General features: G+C 39.8%; 2 protein-coding genes across 10 annotated transcripts in view; one reads left to right on the plus strand and one right to left on the minus strand.

Annotated features, from left to right (window-relative positions):
* CSGALNACT1 (chondroitin sulfate N-acetylgalactosaminyltransferase 1) overlaps positions 1–22,405 on the plus strand; it is a 32,998-nt gene extending 10,593 nt beyond the window's left edge. For 3 of the 5 annotated variants that reach the window (XM_042477644.1, XM_042477640.1, XM_042477641.1), the window contains exons 2-8: positions 7,564–8,419; positions 9,489–9,705; positions 13,919–14,020; positions 15,862–16,040; positions 17,744–17,838; positions 20,036–20,117; positions 21,384–22,405. In XM_042477644.1, the coding sequence (XP_042333578.1) occupies positions 7,789–8,419; positions 9,489–9,705; positions 13,919–14,020; positions 15,862–16,040; positions 17,744–17,838; positions 20,036–20,117; positions 21,384–21,667 (1,590 nt within the window). In that variant the 5' untranslated portion in view covers positions 7,564–7,788 and the 3' untranslated portion in view covers positions 21,668–22,405. Of the gene's footprint in view, positions 1–4,891; positions 5,000–7,563; positions 8,420–9,488; positions 9,706–13,918; positions 14,021–15,861; positions 16,041–17,743; positions 17,839–20,035; positions 20,118–21,383 lie in introns of those variants that run through there. The other 2 variants (XM_042477642.1, XM_042477643.1) reach the window with 2 other exon arrangements.
* A 3,108-nt stretch (positions 22,406–25,513) lies between these two features.
* The window catches only part of SH2D4A (SH2 domain containing 4A), a 30,216-nt gene continuing 29,239 nt past the window's right edge, over positions 25,514–26,490 (minus strand). For all 5 annotated transcript variants that reach the window (XM_042471007.1, XM_042471010.1, XM_042471009.1 and 2 more), the window contains one exon: positions 25,514–25,650. In XM_042471007.1, coding sequence (XP_042326941.1) covers positions 25,558–25,650 — 93 coding nt within the window. In that variant the 3' untranslated portion in view covers positions 25,514–25,557. The remainder of the gene's footprint in view (positions 25,651–26,490) is intronic.

A 26,490-nucleotide genomic window follows, 5' to 3' on the forward strand; every position in this document is an offset into this window, starting at 1 on the left:
ACCTCACTGAATCAATTACTGGATCATCACTGAATGTAAATGCATGAATTATGTTCACCATCTTGACCACACTTCGATGGTCAAGGAGATGGGTATGTTTAGCCTGAAGAAGAGAAGGGATGTCATTTTGAAGATGGAGCAAGCTTGTTTTCTTCAGCTCTAGAGAATAGGACCCAAAACACTGGATTCAAACTACAGTTGGCCCTCCATATCCATGGACTTACCACCCAAGGATTCAACTATCTGCGGATGGCAAGCCTGTGTTGTCCCTAATGGCTGCATGTGCACGCAGCTCCAGCGCCATTAGGGACAGCCTTTACTGTTCCCAGTGGTGGCACGTGCATATTGAAGCCACCCATTAGGGACGAGTCCCATTGTCTCTAATGGTGGTGCACATGTCATCACTGGAGACAGCGGAACTTGAACATCCGTGGAGTCTGACATCTGCAGGGATAGGGGTCCAGAACAGATCCCCTGCAGATACCAAGGGCCAACTGTACAGGAAAAGAGATTCCACATCAACATTAGGAAGAACCTCAAAAGTGGAATACACTCCCTTGGAGAATTGTGGAACCTCCTTCTTTGGAGGTTTTTAAGCAGAGGCTGGATGGCCCTTGTTGGAGGTGCTTTGATTCCGTCTTCCTGCATGGCAGGGGGTTGGACTGTATGGCTTTTGGAGTCTCTTCCAACTTTATGATTCTATGATGTTGCTGGACCATGCATGCCTTGGTTTCATCTGTACAATGGTGGAGGGAATGAGATCCCCTTCACATACATCTATGAAGAGCCAAGACAGGTAGAAAGTAGCTGAATGGGCCACATATGTGAAGTGGGCCAGTCATGCCTAGAATCCTTGTTGGTGAACTATGCCAGCATCAGTGTAGGACTTGGCATCAAGAGACAAAAGGCCATGAGTGTTGTAAGAGGGAAGGAAAGTAGACAATGGATAAATAGGCCAGTCAGAACAGACAGATTGTCTGCTCTTCCTTCCCAAGGCTGTGTGACCCAGGAAAAAGGGCAAGCACTCATGCAGTGCATCAACGGCATGATGACCAATGTATGCACACAAGTTTTTTCAGATCTTGGAACCCTAATCTTGAGCAATAGTTCCTCCTTCATGTAAGTAATGCATGAAAGAAGACCTGTTCCATATCCTTCACTCCTCCACCCAACATAAGTCGTAATGGAATAAGGAATTAAAGTAGCTACAGTCTTGACCATAACTCCTGTTGCAAATCCTCCTTTAAATTAAATTGAGACTACTCAATTTATTGTTGTGTGCCTTCAAGTAGTTTCTCACTCATGGCGACACTTAAGGCTTGGGTGGGAACTGCATGAAGATCCATTTTTGTGGGTCTTTTTAAAAGGCCATTTGCAAACTGATTTTGAAACTGGATGAAATATGGTTGTGCTTCAATAAATGTGAACATTGTAGAAAGTGAAGCATCACTGTCAACTTTACTAGCAATTGAACCAAGAAATGTTTCTGTTGTTTTTACCTATAGCAACCCTATGACTAGGAGATCTCCACGAGTCCCAGTCATCAACACCTCAACTCAGGTCTTGAAAACTGAGGGCTGGGTCAAGACATCCTTGGATCAATCAATCCATCTGTAAAGTGGTTTTCCTATCTTCCTACTGGTTTCCACTGTTGTTGTGTGCCTTAAAGTGATTGCCAACTTATGGCAACCCCAAGGTGAATCTACCATGGGGTTTTCTTGCAAGATTTGCTCAGAGACGGTTTGCTTTTGCCTTCCTCTGAGGATGTGTGACTTGTGCAAGCTCACTTAGTGGATTTCCTTGGCTGACTGGGGATTTAAACCCTGGTCTCCAGAGTCATACTCAAGCCACTACACTATGCTGGCTCAGTAGTCATCAGTAATGAAATGGATGCTGCTGATTTACATGGATGGATATGGACTGGACAGTCAACCTGCACTGCTAAACCTGTTTAAATATTTAGCATTCTCTGTGTTATAGATACAATGAGTCTGTCTTATCCCCCTCTCTAACCCCTGGTAACTTTCCATATATCACTGTGACCACTGAGAACCTGGTTTGTCTTAAGAGATGTCATCACCTTCTGGTAAGAAAGTATACTTTTGTAATAGACAAATGTTTGTTGCATTTTACTATTACTATCCGCCACCTCAATGAGAGCTGGTGTCATGCCACGACTAATATTAGATGTCTTAGCTGTGAAATCTTGGATTCCAAAATTAGTTCAGCCTCTCACAAGGCAGCCTCATGCAATTCACTGAGCACAATATAATACTGTAAGCAGTTCTAGTTTAGGACCTATCTTACCAGGTTGCAATGAGGATTACAACAAGGTAGTATAGCACCATATTAATGAGAAAAGAGATCTAATGAGGAAGCCTTTTCTCTTTCCCACAATTCTCACAGATAACATCTAGTGGGAACACAGGAGAAAGCCTTTTGGGTGGCTACCTCCAGACTCTGGAGTGCCCTTACTAAAGAGTTTAGACTGGCACACCCTCCCTGTTATCTTTCTATTGTTGTTGCATGCCTTCAAGTCGTTTCCAACTCATGGTGACCCTAAGGCAGTGAACCTATCATGGCTTTTTTTGTGGCAAGTTTCTTCAGAGGGGTTCGCTATTGTCATCCTCTGAGGCTGAAAGAGTGTGACTTGTCCAAGTTCACCTAGTGGGTTTGTATGGCCAAGGAGGGATTCAAACCCTGGCTCCCAGTCATAGTCCAACGCTCAAACCACTATGCCACACTGGCTCTGTAGATAGATACAAAACTTTTTTGTTTTAGCCTTTGATGGCTGATTGCTCAAAGGGGAAAAGCCTTTCAGAATTTGCATTGTTCGCCTCCTTTTTTAAAATTGTAACTGCTTTTAATTCTATTGATGGTTGAATTATATCTTGAACTTCTGTATGAAGTGATTTTTCTAGATGTTTTACCATTTTCTGTTTTACCTTTTGTATGCTGCCTTGAATCCCATACTGGGAAAAAGTTGGGATGATGATGAGTTAAAAACACTGTAAATAAAGGTAAAATAATTCCACCAGTGAGTTCAACAAACATGTCCATGTCCATTTCACTGTTCAATCCATTCATTTAAATATGACTGTTCTTCCTTTTTCTCCCAATGTTAGCTAGTTCTGCAGTTCAAAGGTATGTGATGCTGACTCTCCATCTTTCCTGGCAAAATGAGAGCTCCCACAGGGGTTTGGTCATTCTAAAAAATAACTGAAGGGTATTCACAGTAATTCTATCTACCATTATCTCTACTCTTTCTCTGGGGCCCTTTCATATGACACATTTATAGTACCATGATTCTAGTTTAACTGCAGTGGTAACATCTTATGGAATTTTGGGCTTTGTATCTGGTGAAGCACCTAAACTCTTTGGCTCAAAATTCTACATATCCACCCTAAAATACAAATCCCAGAATTTCATAGGATGATGGATGATGGCAGTTACAGTGAAATCACAGCATTATAGTTGTGTCTCATGAAAAAGCCCCCAGTTGGTGCTTTGTATTCCTCAATCTCTTTCCTCTCCCATCTTCCAGTCTCCCTCAGAATTTCTCCCCACCATATAATCCTTCTCAGAATTTCCTCTAGGAGCTTCTTAGGGGCAAAATTATTTCTGCACCATGCAAGCCTTAGAGGGGTTGCACTTTACACAGCCACGTGAAGGGAACATATTTGCATCAAGTCACACAATTGTACTTCTGTTCAGACTAGTTTAGTACAGGTGTACACATGGTCTCTGCTCTGGAGTTAAGAGGATTTTTACATGTGGGTGCAATACAGGAAAGAAAGCAGGTATGGAGATTCTCACAGGCATTTAAACAGCGTGGACACATTACAGCATGCAAAGGGATCTTGTAGACGCTTTGAAATTAAGGGGTTATTCAGGGTTTTTTTAGCATGAATATTTGAATAATCTCACTCATGCATTCCAATTTTATTGTTCACACTATTCTTTTGTCTTGGAACTGTACCTCTGCACATCTCTGTGAGTTCTGTTGCTCACACATGCCAGCATACAAACCGAGATGGAGTCAATGATGCGGGTATATTCCAAACACATTCAAGGCATGCAGAGTTTTATCCCGGTTTATCCCGGGTCTGTTCACATCAGTTATTCACACAGCCCACAATGCAAATTGTTTAGAAAAACTCGGGGGGAAACCCAAAATTGATTGTCCAAGTTTAAGTATTATTTTAGCAGCTCTTCCCCCCAAAAACTTAATTGGATGCATTCAAAATGGATGTGAACAGCAAAGATTCAATCCACATTCTACTGGGATGATTTTTGTAAGCATGTGAACTTGTGCCCAGGAAGGATCTTTATGATCAGACTATATGAGTAGCCATAGAAATGCAAAACCTGTGTGTATAGTCATGCATGAGTTTTGCATTTCTAAGGCTATTCATACAGTCTGATTATAAAGGTCCTTGCTGGGGATGGTCATGAGGAGAGCCAGGGTGGCATAGTGGTTTAGACCATGACTCTGGAAACCAGGGTTTGAATCCCAGCTTGGCCATGTAACCCGCTGGGTGACCCTGGGCAAGTCACACACTCTCAGCCTCAGGGGAAGGTAATTTCAAACCTTCTCTGAACACATCTTGCCAAGAAAAACCCATGATAGGGTCAAAAATGACTTGGAACACACACAAGAGCAACAATGGTCATGAGGTGACAAGTCCAGTTTTAACTGTGGTCCTTGAGGGACAAAGGCAGGAGGAAAGATGTTGCCTAAGGCCTTATGACCATATGGATGGTGGAGGGTTTTTTGGAATGCAGACTGGGAACCAGAAAGAGGATATGATAAACTGGGTAAGAGCTGGGATGTTAACCAATGTTATAATATGTGTACTGTGCCAGGAAGCCATTGTCTTTGTTCAATCCACTGTTGATGGATTGCAGTTTGTGGATATACTCTAATTCAGCTGTTTCTCTTTCCAATCTTCCTTTGTATTCCTTTTGTTGAAGGACCACTGTTCATGTACACCAAAAGGTATGAATGCCTCTGTTGTAACTCATGCATCTAAAACAGGGCACACCATGATTATAAAAGGTGTCCTTTAATCTCTCTTTCCTCCTCCTATGATGAGATCTAAACCAGAGAATATCTGGAGCTGAGTCTGAATAAGGTCTTGTAAAAAATGATAGCTCCGTACCTGTTTGACAGTTGCTGTTTGAACCTCTCTGACCAAAGCGTTTGAATGCTGTGACTGCTTTCAGTAACACATGGAAGTATTCATCAAAATCACTGAGATGTCATTTCTGTTAGCACAATTGATCCTTTCACAGGCGTTGGGCTTGTATCATAGCAGTCAAAGGCGTAACTGTGCAAAATGGAAGTGTACAGACATAGCTGTATTTCATGCTCCATGCTGACCTTGTTCTTAATGAATAGGTATCTGTCAGAAGCCATTTTGCACTGAGGAGAAGGCACAGGCATTTGGCAAATGTGTAAGAATGAAAAGGCGTTAAACTGTTGGCACTCCTACCAGAAGAACGAAGTGGTGGGCCTCAGGATGGTGCTAGAATGCCATGGTTTATTTTGTGGTCAAAATGCCCAATGCATTTCAATCACAGACCTCTCTTGGTGGGTAACATACCACATATACATAGAAACTGGACATTAAAATGAGCATCAATGATTAAAATCCATTGTAAACATTTGATCTTCCAATGAGAAGTATGTACTATAATGTGATGTTGCTATAACAACTGATTGATGGACTGTACTGATCAATACCCATGGAACATGTACTGATGTATTGATCGATAACTATGGAATACACGATAACCATGGAACACACTATATAACTATAATTATTATTCAGATCTGGGGAACCTGGAAAGGTGAACACACAAATCCAATTGCTAGTCCCAGCCAGAGTGAATCCATTGAATCAATTGGTTTTAGGGTTGCCAGACTCATTTTTGTAAGTGTTTAATTGTACTGTGTTTTAGACGGTAAACCATTGTGAATCCCAGTTTTGAGGGGAAAGAAGAGTACTGTACAATTAAATATAATAATAATAATAATCTCCAACTCAAGTTAAGAGAGCAACAGCCTGATACAATTTGCAAGGCTTAATTGATTTGTTTCTGCAACTTGCAAAAACTCTTGGGGCAGGGTAGGGGGGGTGCCTATGTATTTAATTAGTTAACTTCTTCCTTTCCTCCCAATCATTGTGGTGCCAGGGCTCATATTTCAATTTGCTTTGCTTCTACCTTGTGGATAGCAGCATGTAAACTTAAATGTTCCTTATCCCATTTCCCTAATTCTCTAATAATCCCCTCATTTCATCTTGGTCTGGAAACCCTTTTGTTAAGGTTTCTTTCCTAATTTGCAAACATGTGCGTATGTGTGGTTCAGTGACAAACTGTGAGCAATTGTGATCGGTGATCGGGTGCTTAACACATAATGCTTAATGACATCACCAGGGGCCATCCCTAGATCTCAGGTTTTGGTCCAGAAACCTCAGGACCTGGGACAATCCTGAACTGAGTAATCCTAATGGGATTCATGCTGATTTACTATTCAGCAATGGATCCAATGGGTCTACTATAGTTAGGGTTAAAAGATATAATTAGCTCAAAAATTACTAAATGAGAACACTCCTTAGTCCATCTAGCCTTGTATTGACCAGTGACTAAATGAGAGCATTGCTATCTAGCCTTGTAAGGGCTATCAGGGATATGAGCCAGAGATGGGTCTTTCCTACTATCCGCTATCTGATCTTATCACTCTCCTATAATGCTTTTCTCTGTTCAATTTTCAAACACTGTTCAAAAAGCACTGTTCCAGAAAAGCAGTAATCAAGCAGGTGCTGAGCTCTCTGGCTAAGAATTCTAAATGCATCATGAAACTACCAATTCCAGCTTTCCATAGGATGTTGACATGGCAGTTAAACTGGAATAATAGTGCTATAATTGTGTAGTGTAAATAGGCCCCTGGTCTCAAGAGTACATGTGTCTGCTTCTAAAGGATGCCCTTTAAGGCAGTTGGTAGGAGTGGGGGACAACTTCTAACTTGTATTTAATATGGAGAGCTAACAAAATGCGAGCCAAGGAGCAGCAACTGAGAAGCATCTTTGGAAGCCCACAAAAATTGCATATGTTAGACCTCTTAAGTACAAAGGTTCCATTCAGTCACTCTACATTTTTCTGAATCTGCCAGTAAAAGCAATGGCTCATGGCTTCTATGGCAATAGGCCCCTGAATCTGTCCCAGGTTTTAGTCCAAACTTTGAAAGAGCTATCTGATGCACTGAAATTCATTTGGGATGAGCTCAGTACCTTGGATGGATCCTTTAAAGTTTGGACTGAAACAGGAATGTATTCACCATCCCACTGACATGGAAGCTACTAGCCACCACTGCCTGACGAAAGCTGTGCAACAGCATACATTGCTATGCAATACATCCACACACAACAGACAATTTAGCCTACAGATTTACACATGGAACATTCACATATTGTTGTGGTTCAGAAATGTGGGGTAATGGCTTTTAAAAAATGAATTTATTTGCATAGGATGTAAATGATATATTTCTTTGTTTTTCAGTGTCTCTTCCATCAGTGTCAGGCGGCAAAACTGAATGGGACCAATAGTTTGGTTAACAATAGTGGTTCGTCTGCTTGCTTTTGGCTCCTTCCAAGTGGGCATGTAATGCTGTCCAGTTTCCATTGACTACATGCAATGTAGCATTGACAAAATCAGATGAGCTGGGCATTGACAAAGATTGACAAATCCACAGGAATGTGGGTGCTACCAACTGCTTAATATACCATGGTTCGGCGAGGGTTAGTGGCATGGCTCCCTCGGATGGTGGTTTTGCTGGTGGTTCTCTGCTGTGTGGTATCTGTGCTTTATATGTTGGCCTGCACACCGAAAGGTGACAACCAGCAGCTTGCCTTCCCCAGGGTCAACATCCCTACAGGAAAGGAGGAGTATCAGGCAATCCTACAAGAAAGAGAAGAGCATCATTGGGACTATATCAACAGTCTGAAGAGGCAAATTGCTGAGCTGAAGGATGAGCTCCAGGAGAGGAGTAAGCAGCTGAAGAACATACAAGGGCACAGCACTGACTCTCTGGGAGTGGGAATAGACCAAGGGAATGCAGAGAAGCTCCAGAATGCTCTCTTGCAATTCCTGCATTCCCAAATGGACAAAGCAGAGATACACACTGGTGTCAAGCTGCCGACTGAATATGCGGCACTGCCCTTTGAGAGCTTCACCTTGCAGAAAGTATATCAGCTGGAAATGGGCCTTACACGTCACCCTGAGGAGAAGCCAGTGCGGAAGGACAAGCGGGATGAGTTGGTGGAAGCTATTGAGCTGGGTCTGGAGACTTTAAACAGTCTAGCAAGCAGCAGTGATACAAACCGTAGGACATACTCCCCCTCTGATTTCATAGAAGGTATGTATTTTTTGGAGTCACTTTGGAATGGGTTGTGCATTGGTGTGCCTTGGAATGGCTCATGCTTGAACCAAATGACTGAATTCTTTTCTATATCAGAGCACTAGAACTGTACCTACAGTTCACTCTTTGTATTCATGAGGGAAGGCTCTTCTTGTTACCTGCCCTTGAGTTGACTTTGACTCATGGCAACACTGTGGATGAGACCTCGCCAAGATGCCCTGTCCTCAAGATCTCTTCTCAGGTCCTGCAGGCCCAGGGCCTTGGTCTCCCTGATCGAGTCTAGCCATCTAGCACTTTCTATTACCTTTCGCCTTTCCAAGCATCATTGCTTTTTCAAACAATTAATTTTTCCTCATGATGTGGCCAAAGTACGACAGCCTCAATTTAGTCATCCTTATTTCCAGGGAGAGTGTGGGCTTGATCTATTCTAGAACCCATTTGATTGTCTTCTGGGTCATCCATGGTCATCCAAGGGGGGGGGGAGATAAAAAAAACCACATCTCAAATGAGTTGATATTTTTTCTATCAGCCTTTTTCACTGTCCAGTTCTTGCATCTGTACATTGTGATGGGGAATGCAATGGCTTGGGCTATCCTTTCTTTAGTGTTCAGTTATGTCTTTACACTTTATCATCCTGTCCATTTCCTTCATAGCTGCCCTTCCCAGTCCTAGTCTTCTTCTGATTTCTTGAGCGCAGTTTCCGTTCTGTTCAATATTTGAACCCAGATATGGGATCTCTGTAACTATTTCAATTGTCTCATTGTCTAGGGTGAATTCTTGTAGATCTTTGATAGTCATTATTTTAAATGTTCAGCATTAATCCAACCTTGGCATCTTCCTCCTTGACCTTCTTTAGTTATTGTTCCAGGTCTTTGTTAGTTTCAACTATTAGTTTTGTGGCATCTGCATGTCTTAGGTTGTTAATATTCCTTACTTCTATCTTAACCTCTCCTTACTTTTGAGTCCCCAACACCACTGGACTTGTTCCCCTTGTAGCTAAAAAGCCACGTTTACTCTGTTTAGGCACTTCTTGCTAATTGTTGATTTTTCTCTGTTTTTTTAACAGGCATTCACCGAACAGAGAGAGATAAAGGCACTCTGTATGAACTGACATTCAAAGGAGACAAAGGATATGAATTCAAGCGAATTGTTCTCTTCAGACCATTTGGCCCCATCATGAAAGTTAAGAATGAAAACCTCAATATGGCCCACACCCTCATTAATATCATAGTTCCACTGGCAAAAAGAGCTAACAAGTTTCGGCAGTTTATGGAAAACTTTAGGTTGGTACAGCTGCACGTGTTTTATTCCCTTAAGCAGTGAGCAGTCTGGGGGCAAAGCAAACCAGATTTGTGAATTTTGAAAAAGAGATTGCTGCAGTTTTATTTTGTAATATTTGCTTTACTTACAAATATACAAGCAGGACACAAACAGAGGCATGCAGGATGTGATCCATGAAGGCAGTGGATCTTTTTTCCTTCTTTCTTTTATTTATTTATACTTCTGTTAGTATTTTTTCCTTCCAGGTTTTAGAGGACCTATTCCATAACTAAGTAATAGAGGGTCAACAAGATCTTGGCAGTAATACATGCCAACCAACTGGATTAACTATGGCCCAATACAGACAGGCCAAAATAATACTGCTTCAGGTCACTTTGGAGGTATGCTGTTTAAATTATGCATGCATTCTAAGAGTACAGAAGCCACGCCAAAGCCACAACCTAATCTTAAGGACTGGAGCGCAGCTTTGCCACAGCTTCCAGACTCTTAGGATGCATGCATCACTTAAACAGCATACCTCCAAAGTGACCCGAGGTATGTATGGGGCCTATGACTCCTTATTTTGAGAGAGAATGAGGGTGTGAAAAGTTATATTTCAAGTGCAAAATTGGAATAATGTTACTTTATTGGTGCAATGAATAAGGTCTACTGTTTACTCCCAACAGTTGTTTTTAGCCAGGCAACATATACATATATTGGCACTGGTTTAGTTTCCCTTATCTGAAATGCTTGGGACCAGAAATGTTTTGGATTTTGGGGTGGTTTTTTTTTTAATACTTGTATTCCAATAATGATATATCTTGGAGATGAGATGCAAGTTTACACAAAATTCATTTATGTTTCTTATACAACTTGTAAAGGGATCTTGCAGCACCTTTAAGACTGTGTGAAAGAAGTTGTAGTATGAGCTTTTGTGGTTGAGTCTACAAAAGATCATGTTAAAACTTCTTCTTTCACACAGTGTGAAAGGTGCTGCAAGATCCCTTTGCATACTGATATTCCAGATGGTTAAGATGCTCTATATACTACTTTTAATGCTTTTTAAAATAATAATAATAATAATAATAATAATAATAATAATTTAATATTTTTATATATCAATTTTATGTTTAAAGAGATGTATATTTTATTCTTATGCCTTAATCGAATGTACCCCACTCCCTTGTGCTGGTCAATAATAAAGAATTATTCTATTCTGTTCTATTTATATTACAGACTAACATGGGTATCTGTCTGAATTCATATACACTTTATACACATAGCATGGAGATAATTTGATACAATATTTTAAAAATAATTTTGTGCATGAAACTAAGTTTGTGTACAGTGAACCAAAGAAAGCAAAAGTATCACTATCTCAGCCACTCATGAAAAAACTTTTGATTTTTGGAGTATTTTGTATTTTGGGATTATAGATAAGAGAAACTCAGCCTGTATAACCCTTGATTATACTGTTGTACATTCCTACATCTACTAAGGAAGATCAAATAAGAAAGTGCAAAGGCAGGTTTAATGTTGAACATAAAGAACACAAAAATAATGACCACCGAGGACTTTCACAAGTTCAAACTAGACAATGAAGAAATAGAAATAGTAAAAGAATTCCCATACCTGGGTCAAACATTGATAGAAATGGGGACTGCAGTCAGAAAATCAGAAGCTTAAGAATGGGGAAGGTGGCTATGAAAGAATTAGAAAAGATTCTAAAATGCAAAGATATATAACCGAGCACAAAAGTTAGAATCATACAAGCCATTATATTCCCTATTGCCATGTATGGATGTGAGAGCTGGACAGTTAAGAAAGAAGATAGGAAGAAAATCCATGCATTTGAGAAGTGATGCTGGAGAAGAGTGCTGAGGATTCCATGGACAGCCAAAAGGACAAACAGATGGGTCATCAAGCCGGAAACCTCCCTGGAAGCCAAGATGACCAAAGTGAGGCTGTCGTACTTTGGACACATCATGGGAAGGAAGGACTCATTAGAAAAGACAAAAGTGCTGGGAAAGGTGGAGGAAAGTAGGACAAGATGAAGGCCACATACCAGGTGGATGGACTCCATTAAGGAGGTTGCAGGAATGAAGCAGGGCAGTGGAGGACAGGGGGTGTTGGAGATGTCTCATCTATAGGGTCTCCATGAGTTGTGATTGACTTGAGGGCATTTCACATCAATAAATATTCCTTAACAGACATTGTATAGGAAGATGCAGTGGCACCCTTTTTCAATTTTTCTCAATCCAAGGGCCTTTTTTTTAAACTAATAGAAATAATGAGCAACAAACAAGTCAAGGGGTAGATTTCAAACACTACAATGAGTAATGGAAGGGAATAACGTCTGAAAATACATCCAAACTCAGAGTTCAGCCCAGGTGGAGCAAGCTGGGAAAGATTCCTTTCTAGAGCCCTGGAAAACTACTTCCAGTTAACATAGAAAATAATGAACCAAATGGATCTGTCCTCTGGTTCACTATGAGGCAATGGCCACCATAGACATACCTCCATCTCAGAAGAAGCCACCCCTGGACATGCTGAAATCAGATGCCATTGAGATGTGAGCTCATGTCCAGACACATGGGCTGCACCAGAGAAGAGAGAAAGAGGCAAATGCCCTTCTTCTTCTGCCTTTTGCTGGAAGTTACTTGAAGGAAAACAACTTGCCCAATTAAATTAGACATTAAAAATTAACCTGTAAATTGATCCATTAGAAACAATTACTAATTGGAAATACGTTAGAAAAGCAACGTGAATTAGAAACACACAAATTTTTTTCTGTGATAACTCTCATTTGTGAGAGAAAGCTGGCACCTCTAGAAATGAATGTTGCTTCATCCATTCCATCCTGACTCATTTTTTTTTCCTGGTGCTGTGACTTGTCTATAACTGAGTTAAAGGTTTTTTTCCTAGCAAAATCATTTATAGAGTTGGATTATTTCTGAACACCCAAGTTCTTCTGGATTCAATGCAGTTTTCGAACAAGGAAAAATGCACAGATACAAGAGCAGCAGGTTATTGCCCCTTGCATTTATGTACACTCTATTGCTGTTTGTGTTTGGTCTTTTCCTGTTCTCTGTTCCACTGCTCAGGAAGATCTGGTTGTTATAGTCCTTCTTGCTCAGGAGGATTCCATAGCCAGTCTAAATGGCATCAGTCCAGCATCTGAGGATACTAAATTGCTTGTCTGACAGAAGCTGATAACTTCTACATTAATAGTTCATCATAAGACAGCCACTAACAAACTCAAATGTTTCTAGTCTGAGTCACAAACTAGTTCCTAGTTGTAAAAATCAAACTAAATGTTAAGAGAAATGCATATTCCTTGCTGTTAGCATGTAGGAAAGGACCTTTCATAGAGCTGCATGCTTTAGTAATCAAAACTGCAAATTAAGTCAAATACAAGAAGCCAGTTACAAGACAATAGACCTTTCTGTACAAAATGTGAGTTGAGAGAAAGCATATACTAGAACAAACAGATGTTTAAACTGTGCTGAAAAAAGCAGTTTCAAAGTGCAGGCTAATATATTGTTTAGTATGAACATATGTAACACCTACAACTTAATGGGTATCAGCATCCAATATCAGTTATGTTATATTACAGGTTGAGTCTCCCATATCAAAAATGCTTGGGAGCAGAAGTGTTTCGGATTTTGGATTTTGGGGGGGATTTTGGATACCTGTGTTTGCCTATATTGTGGAGATGGGACACAAATTTAAACAACAACAACCAAAAACCCATTTATGTTACAGATACACCTTATACACATAGCCTGAAGGTAATATTTTTACTAATTTTGCGCATGAAACAAAGTTTGTGTACACTGAATCATCAGAAAGTAAAGGTATCATTATCTCAGCCACCCATGAAAAGTTTCGGGTTTTCGGAGTATTTTGAATTTTGGTATTCCGGATAAGGGCGACTCAACCTGTATATTATATTAGTTTCATACCATTTTAATTGTCATAGCTCCGTCATAAAAATCCTGGGATTTGTAGTTAGAAAGTGCCCAGGTACCATGAAAAGAGAGAGAATGAAGATTAAATCAATATGTAGTGTAGACAGGCACTTTAGGGACCTTGGGGATTTAAATATCAGACCACTGGAAGTTCAGGAGCATAGATTCTTGGTGAGAGTACACTAGAGCTACAGCCACACAAAAGTATTAATATTTCTGTGAAATTTTGGTGGGAAGCAGGCTAATCTGTTAATATCTTTTCCAGGGAAATGGGAATACAACAAGACAGAAGAATTCACCTAACTGTAGTTTACTTTGGGAAAGACCAAATGACAGAGGTCAAAGAAATGCTGGAAAATACATCTAGGTAAGAATAACGTCTGTTTTTATGCTTTTGCTTTTGAGGAATCAAAGGAAAAATATTTGTTAGCTGCCTATGTTTTCCCAGTAGTAGGTTGTGGAATTGGGTAGTTTTTAATCTATTTAGAAAAATCACTAATGAATATAATTGAATTGTGTCACTTATAATAGACATATCAATGGATCTTGATTTTTCCTTAATAATAACTTTTAAAACAGTTTACTCATGCATCAAAAGAGCGATCAAATGTTCAGTGCACATGAATGTTCATGTTATATTTTGTGTTAGAACTTATCCTCTTAATTTCCATAAGGAATCCAAAAAACACATCAAACCCCATTTAGGTGCCATATTCGTACATAATGACAACCTGGGAATTCTGGCTTAATAAACCATAATGTGAATTAGCTTTTTGCTAATAATTCCTGCTTCAGGCTTTCTGTTACATGAATAAAAGGACCAGATAGGCGACAATTACTTGTGATGTCTGAACACAGAATTCTAGTTAAGCATGCTCAAACAAGCTAGGATTAGTAAGCCAACAACAAACCCTATATTAACACTATTATGGAATCACAGTCATAGAGTCATAGAGTTGGATCATTCTAATTACTTTGTTGTCTGCCTTCAAGTCATTTCTGACTTATAGGGACCCTACAGTGAAGCTATCATGTGGTTTTCTTGGCAAGACTTTTTCAGAGAGGGTTTGCTGTTGCCTTCTTCTGAGGCTGAGTGAGAGTGACTTGCTGAAGCTCACGCAGTAGGATAATAATAATAATAATAATAATAATAATAATAATAATAATAATAATAATAATAATAGGTTTTATTTATATACCGCCCAATCACTGGGAATCCGAGCGGTTTACAACAGAGGGGATAATAGATGGTTCCCTGCCCTCCTTGGCTGACTGGGGATTCAAACCTAGTCCAGCACTCAAACCACTACACCACACTGTGTCTCTCTATTTATTTAGTGATCAATAATTTTATGATGATGGCTAAGGATGTCAGTGTCCTCACCAAACGTTTATTTATTTAGCGCCACCAGTGTAATTTACACTACGTAACTGCCTTTACATAAGCAGTTTAGATTTGTTAATTTAACAGTTCCCCTTTACAATCTAAAAAGACATACATACAAGGAAAAGGGGATGGCAGTTGGTGGGAGGATTAATTTCAGCAGATGTTGGCTGCTGTTCTCTCCTTTGGAGGTCACTGCAATGGCCTTTCATCAGTTGCTGGTCCTAGGCACAATGGATCTGTGCCTACCTGGTCTTCTCTTCCTCCGAGGACAGAGCAATGGCCATTGGTATTTTGACTTCTAAGAAGTCATGACAACTGTAATGAATGCCAAACTAGGTAAAATAATCCAGCAAAGTTTGCATAAGAGTACATACTCAAGAATACATTCTTGCATAAGAGTAAATACTCAAGTCAGTTGACATATATTCAAAAGACCCTGAATATAATTCTTGCTTCATAAATTTAGAACACATCAGTAGCCTAGCCTAAGTAAACCAAGTGTCCAAAAGCTCATGCTACCAATTTTTTGCACTGTTAGTCTCAAAGGTGCTGCAAGATGCCTTTGCATACAGTATAGTGATTACAGTACAGCACAAAAGGCAGCAGTTAACCTATTCCTATTTTAGTGATATTAAGACTGCAATCCTATATGCAATTATCTGGAAGTAAGGACTAATGAACTCAGTGGTGATTATTTCTTTAAGTCTTTATGGTGCCCAAAGACCTTCCTTTAATCATAGTAAATTAGCTTGATGCATATCTAATTAATCTTTTTTTTAAGACAAAGCAGCTGAATAAAACTGTAGTGTTATTCCACCTAGATCAGCCAACTTCAGGAATTACACTTTTATCCAGCTGGATGAAGAATTCTCAAGAGGCAAAGGTCTGGATGTGGGGGCCCGATTTTGGAAAGGAAGCAATGTTGTTCTCTTTTTCTGTGATGTGGATATATACTTCACAGCAGAGTTCCTCAACACATGCAGACTAAACACACAACCAGGTATAGTTGTCCTTAGATTTAGAGCTTTGTAGTGACATATGGGAAGAACAATTTGCATTTTTCTAGCTGCACAAGTGACCACTAATATCTGAGCAATGTCAGCCTAGTATAGTTGGGCTTGTATGTACCCTCAACGGCAAAGCTGAAAACAACTCAACAGCAGTGCTGAGAACAAAATGGTATTATTTAAACAGAACAACAACTTGAACTCATCCCAGTATCTATGGCAATTCTACTATCATTCAATAATACTACAGGAGCATGCCAAATGTGCCTTAGGCACAGGACACAACACACCAGATATAAAGGCACCACTAGATGCAGAGACACAACAGATCTTTCTATAGAGTCAAATACGATGGGGTAAGCAGCAAGAGCCAAGTATCTGAGGTGCACTAGGGACTTCTGTAGACAAGGGTATGGAACACATCTTTTAAATTACTACTAAACTGCTAGTACTTTTAAACTACTGCTTGCAGATAACTGTCCTTTTGAATGACTAAGTACTCTGGAAGAAAAAGCAACAAAGAACACCAAGGCTGCTGTCATACTGCTAATGTAATGCAGTTTGACACCACTTTAACTGTCATGGTCCATCACAGTCCATCCTATGGAATATTGGGAGTTGTGGTTTGTTGTGACACCAAAGCTCTCTGACACAGAAGGCGAAGTATCTCACAAAACTACACATTCCAGAATTCCATAGCATTGAGCCATGGCAGTTAAAGTGGTGTCAAACTGCATCAGTTCTTCAGTGCATATACAGCCTAAGACAGTTCATTCGAGAATGGGCATGGATCATAATCACATAGGCTTTTCCAGCACCAGAATTCAAAGCTCCTTAGAAGTCCAAGACCCCAAAAAGAAGGAAAATTCCCATGGAAGAACTTGAGTTAACAATAAGGGAAGACACAATCACACAATAGGGGAGCATGAGAATTTCAGCCCTGAAAAAGGATATAGGAAAGTTAGAGCCACTCTCACCCTTTGTATGCAGCATCTATGTCAAAGTCAAAAGATGGAAAGTAGGCAAAAATAGAATTTAGATTCTAGTCAACAGACTACATAACTTACCATTCTCTTCATCATCTTTGGCAGTTTGCATCTTTGTTTCTATGGTTTGTATGTGGTGTTATCCTTTTCTGTTTTTCTTGTGTTATAATAAACACTCCTCTGACTTCATCTTTGAAACTGCTCAGTGATTCAGTAGCACTAACATCATTGCTTTTGAATACTGGGCTTGGGAATTTTCAATGATGTGATTGGCTATAACGTTATTTTAAACCAATACTTTAAAAAATTGTTCACTTGGAGATTCATGGATCCATCTGTCTGATGTGGAGAGCCTAGGTAAGTAGATCTGATAGAGAGCCCTGTTAGGACAGCTGCTGTAGGATACAAGGTACTAAGACTAAGCCTGCTAAAAAGCCCTGGTTATCAGGTATCTTAAAATGCAGATCAAGCTCATTATGGATCAAGGTGGAAGGTGCACACTTCCTCCGAACTTTCTCCTTATGATGACGTTAATTAAAAGCAAGGATGGTAGCAACAATTAGTCTATTTCACATTCTTTCTCTGCTTTCAATTACACCCTGCTAAAAGCTCACTGTGCTGAAAACTAAGTTCAACACATTCAAGAGCAGAACACTTGTCTGTAAACTAAACAACCAAGTATGTTCAATCCTCTTCCCTCCTCTCCATAGGAAAGAAAGTATTCTACCCAGTTCTTTTCAGTCAGTATAACCCAGGTCTAATTTATGGACATCATAATTCCATCCCACCCTTAGAACAGCAACTGGTAAGTAAATGGCTTTATTTTGTAGTTTTGAAACTGAATAGAAAAGACATATATATCCAGTCATGTTCACAAGTGCACTTCCAGATATGGCATGATCTGGGGCTGGGGAGTGTGCGGTTGCTGCATGCTCCCGAGCCCTAGAATCAGCTCCATGATGGCGCTTCCCACCCATCTGTCTTGGACCTATATAACCCTATTACTACTGCACTCTTGAAAAAAAAAACATATTTAACTTGCTAACTGATGAGTATTGTTGCATTTCCAATATCTCTCAAGGAGTGTCCACTTGGAACACCCAACTGCAAAAAAAAAAATGTTTCAAATAGATTTAATTCATGTATTTTATTGGCCATCAGCAGAGGTCCATTAGGCATTGCTCTGATCTCCTTTGTTTTTTTCTCTTGTGAATTGAATTGGGAACAAGAGGCAGTCCCCACTGCTCACTTGCCTCCCTCCCTGCTTCCCCTCCACAGTAGCAGCAGAAGGTTTGGAGATTTTGGACATGTTTTGCCATCGGCTGGAAAAATAGTCCCTTTTATGCCATTCAAAACAGGAACACATAAAGCAAATGTATATCACAAACAGGATTCGGCCCTGTATCTTTAATTTTCATAATGTTGTTGGCCACCTTGAATTGCTTGCTCCTGAAGGGTCATGCACATACATGGATGTGAGTGTGGGTCAGTGTATAAAGGTGTGAGTGGGTGTATTATCCTATTCAAAACAGAGATGCATGGAATAATGAAGGCTAACAAATGTTTTGTCCATGCTAGAATAGATTACAAGAGTTTTGCACACTTTTCAGTGATTTTTCATATTTAACTATGTTTTTCCCCAAATGATTTTTAAAACAAATATTTTGCTCAGAAAATAACACATTTTGTGCAAATTGCTCATTTTTCAATAATGTCTTGAGGCATGAACAATCTTGCATGAGCTAACCATTATTTAAGTGAAGCGTCCAGTGTGTTGAGATACTTGTGCTTATCGTAGGCAGGAAAATCTGCAAGTATTCTTAACATCCTTAATGCAAAGTTTGTGTTGATTAGTCCATTTCCACCCACAATGCATTAATTTAGAGTTCAAAAGATCCCGGGAAATTTCATTTGAAAATAAATAGAGAATTAGATGTGACTTGTGTGAGACAAACCCTAAGCCTCAAACTTACTTCTAATTTGCAATACTAATAGTGGGCTTTTGTTGTGGTTGTTATCCACCCTCGAATCGCTCTTGACCCATGGGGACCCTGTAGATGAGACATCTCCAAGACTTGCTGTCTTCCACTGCTATTCTCAGTTCCTGCAAATTCATACCCATGACCTCTTTTATAGAGTCCATCCATCTAGTATGCTCCCTTCCTCTCTTTCTTCTTTCCTCCACCTTTCCTAGCATTATTTTTTTCCCCAATGAGTTGTGCAATCTCATGATGTGGCCAAAGTACGACAAAGTACTATTACAAAGTGACTTGGACCCGGAACAGATGGGCCAAAAGGATGTTGTTAATGTTGTATGTTTAATGTTAACTTTGTATTGTCTTAAATAGAGGATTTTAATTGTTTTAAAATTTTATTGTGATGTTTTGTTTTTTAGCCGCCTTGGGTCCCTTTCTGGGAGAAAGGCAGCATAGATATTAAGTAAATAAATAAGTAAAATAAATACGTAACCCATGGCCCTTAGTTAGCAAGACCTGAGCAGGGCTGTTTGATGCTCATGGAGGTTTCCAATTCATATGGTTGTCATAAGTAGAAATGATTTAATGGCAAATTACAACAGCAACAACTCATACATAAGGAGAGCCACATCAACATTATCATTGCTGCATTATTGCCAACTAATTTCTTCCAAATACCTGTAACCTGAGCTGCATAAACTTAATGGGAAAGGAGTCAGACGTCAGGGGCCTCAAATGAATATGTTGCCCTGGCCTCAGTGTCCAAAAAGGTTTTGGAGAAATTGTGCATATATGTAAATTTAACTAGTTTTAACTAGTTAATAAGTTAGTTCCATACTTTGATATTGAGTATTGTTAATTAGCAAATTTACAAACTAGACCTCAAAGGAGAAATTGTGCAATTAGCACTTACATCGTTAAATTTCATTGTTTATCTCTGAGCTATGAAAATATGTAGACACTTTATACTTTACCTGAGCAAACTCTCTTTATATTCACAGATAAAGATACCTTTGTTTCTTCCAGGTTATAAGAAAGGAGACAGGATTTTGGAGAGATTTTGGTTTTGGAATGACATGCCAATACCGCTCTGATTATATCAATATTGGTAAGAAATTCTGCTTGTATTAAATTTTCCAAAAGTTGTTCCCATTGTGCCAAATCTCTCGTCTTTTTTGGCATACTTGAAGCTTCTCCCTAGAGCTTTTAATTCCTCTGAAGCCCAATTTAGTTGTGAAATTGTATTCGAAGCTATATGTTTGTACTAATATTTCCAATATATATAATCTTTTTATTTGTTTTGGTGTGCTTTCAAGCCATTCCGACTTATGGCAACCCTATCATGGGATATTCTTGGCAAGATTTGTTCAGAGGAGGTGTGCCATTGCTTCCCCTGAGGCTGAGAGCATGTAACTTGCCCAAGGTCAACCAATGAGTTTCATGACTGAGTGTGGAATTTAACCCTGGTCTCCAGAACCACTGTCCAGTACTCAAACCACTATATCACATTGGATCATTTTACCTGGATATATATGACTTAGGACTGAAGCAGATGGGCCAAATAAAGTGGCTTCCAGACACTTCGAGGGCATGACGTTTATACAGTGCACACTCCCAAAGTGGCCAGAAGTTGCTCTTAGGCCGGCTAACATGGCCCAAAGCCACTGGAAAAAGGAGCAGTAAAAAGTGGCAAAAAGGTCCTTTCAGGATTGTGGTGTCCGATCACTACGGTCCTGGAGCGATTGAGATGGAAGCAGCCTCTGGCCACTCCTTTTGCCCCATCTGCTTCGCCCCTTTATCTTTTAGATGTTAGGTTCACCATGTAAACATAAATTTATTTTTAAAATCTTCTTAGGTTATAAACTCAGGTTTTGCAAGATTCATTCTTCATTTCCAAGACTCATATCCTCCTGGACTAAATTTCTTTGTTGTTATTGTTGATATAATTTACATTATTGGTGTTATTCTGTTAATAATATATAATTTTTTCCTAGTACACCCTTTATTTGCTTAGCTGATACTAACGTTCTAATTTGAGAATAATATCCTAGAAGCCCATAATAATGAATTGACTATTAGCATGCAAAAGGCACCTGGTTCAATCCCAGGCATCTCCAGGCAGAGTTAGGAAAGAACCCTCTCAAAGAGTTACTGTATTAATGATACTAGGAAGATGAACTAATGACTTAGTTTAAGGAAATTTCCATGCTACCCTCAATTTTCCTTGTGTCTACATCCTCCCATATCTGTGTACTACATGGATGCTATGTATTATAAATGTTCTGGAATCATTAGTATATTATATGAGGGGCAAGTAAAGGGAAATTATCCAGCTTGTCACTAATGACATTTATACTCTCTCTCTTCTTTTTAGGAGGATTTGATCTCGATATAAAAGGATGGGGAGGAGAGGATGTACATCTGTATCGTAAATACCTTCACAGCAACCTCATTGTGATCAGGACACCTGTCCGTGGCCTTTTCCACCTCTGGCATGAAAAGCATTGCTTAGATGAGCTGACTCCTGAACAGTACAAGATGTGCATTCAGTCCAAAGCCATGAATGAAGCTTCGCATGGCCAGTTAGGGATGCTGGTCTTCAGACGGGAGATTGAGGCTCATCGACGCAAACAGAAAGCAAGCAGTAAGAAAACATGAAACCAAAAAGTGTCTTAACTCAGAGATGAAAACTGTAAATCTCAAAGCCACACTTCTGATTCTGATTCTTGCCATTGATTGCATGGCTCCATTGTAGCCTTTTCTCAGACTTTCCTTCATGCCACACCACAGCATCAGGGCTAGAGGACACCCTTTTGTTTTTGTCAATTTATGATTCTGGAAATACAGACAAGACGGGTTTTCAGCTTGGGATGACATATTACAGTATTCTGTAAAGCTTTATATTTTATCAAGTGGATATCATTCTGCTCATAATCAGGTCTTTGGAGAATGCTTATGTTGTTATTCATGACAATCCTGATTCATCTGGGGCCTTGGATCTGCATCTGGCTTGGAGTCACCCATCCAGTTCAATTGTGGGTTAGATGAGCACTATAATGCACATGATCTGTATCAAGTGTACAAATTTGTCTTGCACATCAGCTGATAGTAGATGTCTCTTGTTAGAGCTGAGCATTTAAGGTAACTAGGATGCACTTCAAAGATGTTGAAATCAAACTTTCTGTAGGTATAGTCTTAAGGATGTCTGGTGAAGTTTCAAAATTTCTTATCCTATGCAAGTTTAACCAGGTAGAGGGGGAGACAATCAGAGTTCACTGTATGTAAGAGAACATCAGAAAAATTAGGATTTGGAGTTATAATTACATAACCAAAAAAAGCCATATTGTCAGAATGTCTGTGAATTAAGTAAATGCAATGTGGTTGCTTATTTTTGAATGCTATCTGGCATCATGTTCATTTGGTCTCAGCAATGCATTTTGAGTTTTATGTTCCTTTGTTTGTTCACATTTAATTGTAAAGACTTGTTGAGAAGTAGCACAGAATTTCAGTAACAAATTTTATAAGTGATTTCACATTGATTTGTAAGTGAACCCCAGTGTGCCTTTGAACTGATCCAGCATTGATCTACTGAAATGTAATTGAAATAACCTGTGCAGATTTAAGTAAATATGGAATTAGCAGAAATAGAATATTTTGTGGAGAAAAACTTATAAGCACTGGGAACTGCCAAAGCCTTTTCATCAAGACCATGAGCTTTATCACATTACAAACAAACCAGGCAGGCAAGCGGAGGGAAGCATGTTTCTCTTTCTGTCTCCACATGATGTTGAAGCATTTTTGTTGTTTTCTGGTGTAACAGGAATTTAACCTTCTCTCAATTAGGGGTTGGCTACTTTAAGAGGTCCACAGCTCCCATTAAATACACACACATGAAAAATCCATCTTCAGGCTTGGAATGAGCATGGAAGTGGGGTGGGGGGGGGAGATGGTTTTTTAGACAGGAGGGTCTTTTTTCAAAATCTAAAATCAGTTCTGGTCTTGAAAAGGGCATTCCACAGGCCTACAACACACCACCACTGCTCCCAAAACATAGTGAATTTGTTTTAAGTGTGGGTGAGGGGATGCACTATTCCTTCTTTCTTTACATACAAGGTTGTGTGGCAGAGAATTCTAGTTACTCTTCTCTAAATGGCAAATTTCAGGATTCCATGGGATATTGGCATGGCAGTTAAAGGGGAATATAGTTCTATAACTGTGTTGTGGGAATGGGACCAGAGAGAGAGGGGGGAGGGATGAGCGGTCATCACTAGCACAACCCCCTTAATATCCTTCTGATGATGTTATCAACACTAAGCACCCATTCACACTACAGAAATAACCCAGTGTGAAACCGGGTTATTTCCACAATGTTCCCATTATCCCTGAATGCACCCAGTGTCATATGCGGGGGGGGGGGGGGGGGGGGGGGGGGGAGAGGCATGGAAGAAGCCACTTAACTCAGTGTATTCAATACTGGGTCCTTAAGTGCATCTTTTTTAAAGTGCAGCAATGATCCGGATCTTTGGTAGTGTGAGTACGCTACTGAATCGATCCAGATCGCACTGCCTCATTCCTGGAAATGGAGGCACCTCCATTTTAAATTGATATGAATGGCAACAGGGTTAAGTGTGAATGGCAACAGGATTAAAATGGCACTGAAAGATTCAAGAGCGGGGAAACATGGTGGGAACATCGATCTGGTACTGCATCACTGAAGAGATCCGGATCTCCTTGGGACAAAAAAGTAAGCGTGAATGCCCCCTGAGCGTATAGTTGCTATTTTCTGTGCTATTTAGAAATTTTCTGAATGTTGTATTTTTCCCCCCTCTTGGACTGGCCACTTATAGAAGACCATAACTTTTCTGTTATATTGCCCTCCCTTTCTATATATTCATCTTGCTTCTCTACTGGAGTACTGGATTGCTCTGTCTATTAAGTTCACAGTCTCTGATTGTGACCTTATTATTTGATGATCAAAGATTTTCTTACCCTTCAGTGTGCATATCAGTTCACAACCTCAAAATGTTGCCGTCAGTTAAATAAAGAGAAAGATTAAAATACAAATATATATATTCTGGCATATCCTGATTTACAAACAATTAGATAACACTGTTACTAAAAAACATGGAAGTCCACTGGGATACTTGGGTACCAGCCTGTGAAGAGTAGAAGGCAAATGGTCTCTGACAACATTTCAGCCACTGTGCCTTTATTTTGGCAAACTAATGTTTTCTTTCTTCTTGAACAGGCTAAGATGATCCTTAAACTCAGTATTGAAATGAAGAGCTAAAATACAACTACCATGGGGTTCAAGCAATGGTTTTGCTCTATGCCCTTATAGGGAGAGCATTTGATCCTGAGCATACAGTATACCTTCCATTTTTTTCCAGACAAAAAATGCAAATTGCAACCTCCTCCTTTTTATATCTCTCTATTTTAATACCAAGGAACAATGCTTCAAGATCGCTAGCTCATTCTACAAGAGCACATGTAGCTAAAGATTTTTCACTGTTTATTAATCTATTTGACTTCACTGTCTTGAATTAGCTTCAGAAGCATGGAATGTTTATCTGGTCCAGATAGGCAGCTTGGAGTGGTGAATGGGAAGACCAGCACTATGGCATATTATTCTCCATGTGCACAAATGTATAGGTGTCCACACCAGATGCATCCCTTACCGTCCCACAAAAATATAACTTACAAAGACCTGGACCAAAAGCTTAAAGGTAAAAGACTATAATGCAACACTAACCTTTTAAAAAATGCCATTGTGGCAATTCCTGTAAGGGGAAGAATCTAATGTCTTGCTTCTGCTTACTTACAAAAAGGGCTCAAAGGAGAAGAGAGATCTCCCTCTCTCACAGGACTTGATCTAATGGAGACAGTCATGGCTGTTTGTATGTGCAGGGCTTTCCCCTCAATAAAAGAAGCCTTTCAAGTATTTATGGCAGCCTTCCATAACCTGGCAACAGGAAATGTTGGGGACTCGTTCCCCAACGTTCCTTGGCTGGGGATGATGGGGTCTATAGTCTAATACACTGGTTTCCAAACTTTGGTCTCCCAGGCTTTTGGCCTTCAGGTCCCAGAAGTTGCAGCCAACCTCACCATCAGTCAGGGATTCTGGGAGCTGAAGTCCAAAACATCTGGAGGACCAAAGTGCAAACCATTGGGCTAACAGACCTGGAAAGAGTCATGATGAAAAAGGTTGATTTACAGGAAATGTGAACTGTGCTTTGAAAATTTTCCATATCACTTCCTTTAACAACAGAATACAGAAGGGCAGGAACCAGCTTAAGCAAAGCTTAATACTATCAGTGTCTTTCACAGTAGTTTTATTCTTTTCCTGTTTTCTTCAACATTTTGCTTCCTCTTCCTTTGCATCTTGAGGGTGCTTCTAGACCTGCAGCTGCTAACATCAATCCACACTTTACCTCTTCGTTAATAAACTGGCATCTCAAGTTCACAATTAAAGAGGCGACTGTAGCAACTGAAGGGTGTTGGCTGTGTACTTTGTACTTTCCAGTCAAGAAAAGTACCTCCTTGTGGTCTCATTCAAAAAGATCAAGGTAATCTGGCTCCAAGCCTCGCTGGCCACAGGGATAACGCAGAAGTTCCTTCCCCAAAGATGTGATGGGCTCATCCTAATAGAAAGTAAACCACTACAGGTAAGAATTCATTTGTCTCAATTTGTTTTCCAGAGAACTAAAATATATTCACAGTGAGTAGTTGGTTTCCTACAGATGACTAATTAATTTAATTGTAGCTGGTATCTTTAAGACAAAAGATGAAAGCATGTAATGAAGCTGAGCATGCAGATGTTCATGGAAGTACAGTACCGATTAGGGTAAGATTTTAAAAAGCACTCATGGTAGGTTCTTCAATCACTGAATGGAGTCTAAGGCCTGTTACAGACTGCCAAAATAAAGCTGCTTCGGGTCTCTTTGGAGGTATGCAATTTAAATGATGCATGGGTCCTAAGAGTCCGGAGGTCGTGCCAAAGTCACACTCCATTCCTAAGCACCGGAGTGCAGCTTTGGTGCAGCTTCTGGATTCTTAGGATGCATGCATCATTTAAATAGCATACCTCCAAAGAGACCCAAAGCAGCTTTATTTTGGCAGTCTGTAACAGGCCTAACTCAGCAACATGAGCTACATGAACATTACAACAAATCAGGACCCCCACATTTGGTTGCTCGGGGTAGATTTTACGAAGGCCTGGAAGTTCAAATGGCCTGGTGGACCCACCTTAGGTTGCAGTTCCCATTACTATGAGAAAAAACTAAACATAAATGGTAGACCTTGCCTGAAGATATTCATAGAAATTCCCTCTCAAATGTATGTAATTTATTGTCCAGCGCATCAGAAGCAGTGTTAGAGAAATCTCAGATTCCATAACAACAGCCTGAACTTTGGGGCTTTCTGTCCAGCTCCAACTTAAGGTCCTTCTCTACAACACTTATACAGTTAAACCAGTGAGACTG

This window comes from Sceloporus undulatus, chromosome 6 (genome assembly GCF_019175285.1).
Source record: "Sceloporus undulatus isolate JIND9_A2432 ecotype Alabama chromosome 6, SceUnd_v1.1, whole genome shotgun sequence".
In the NCBI taxonomy this organism is placed as follows: Eukaryota; Metazoa; Chordata; class Lepidosauria; order Squamata; family Phrynosomatidae; genus Sceloporus; species Sceloporus undulatus.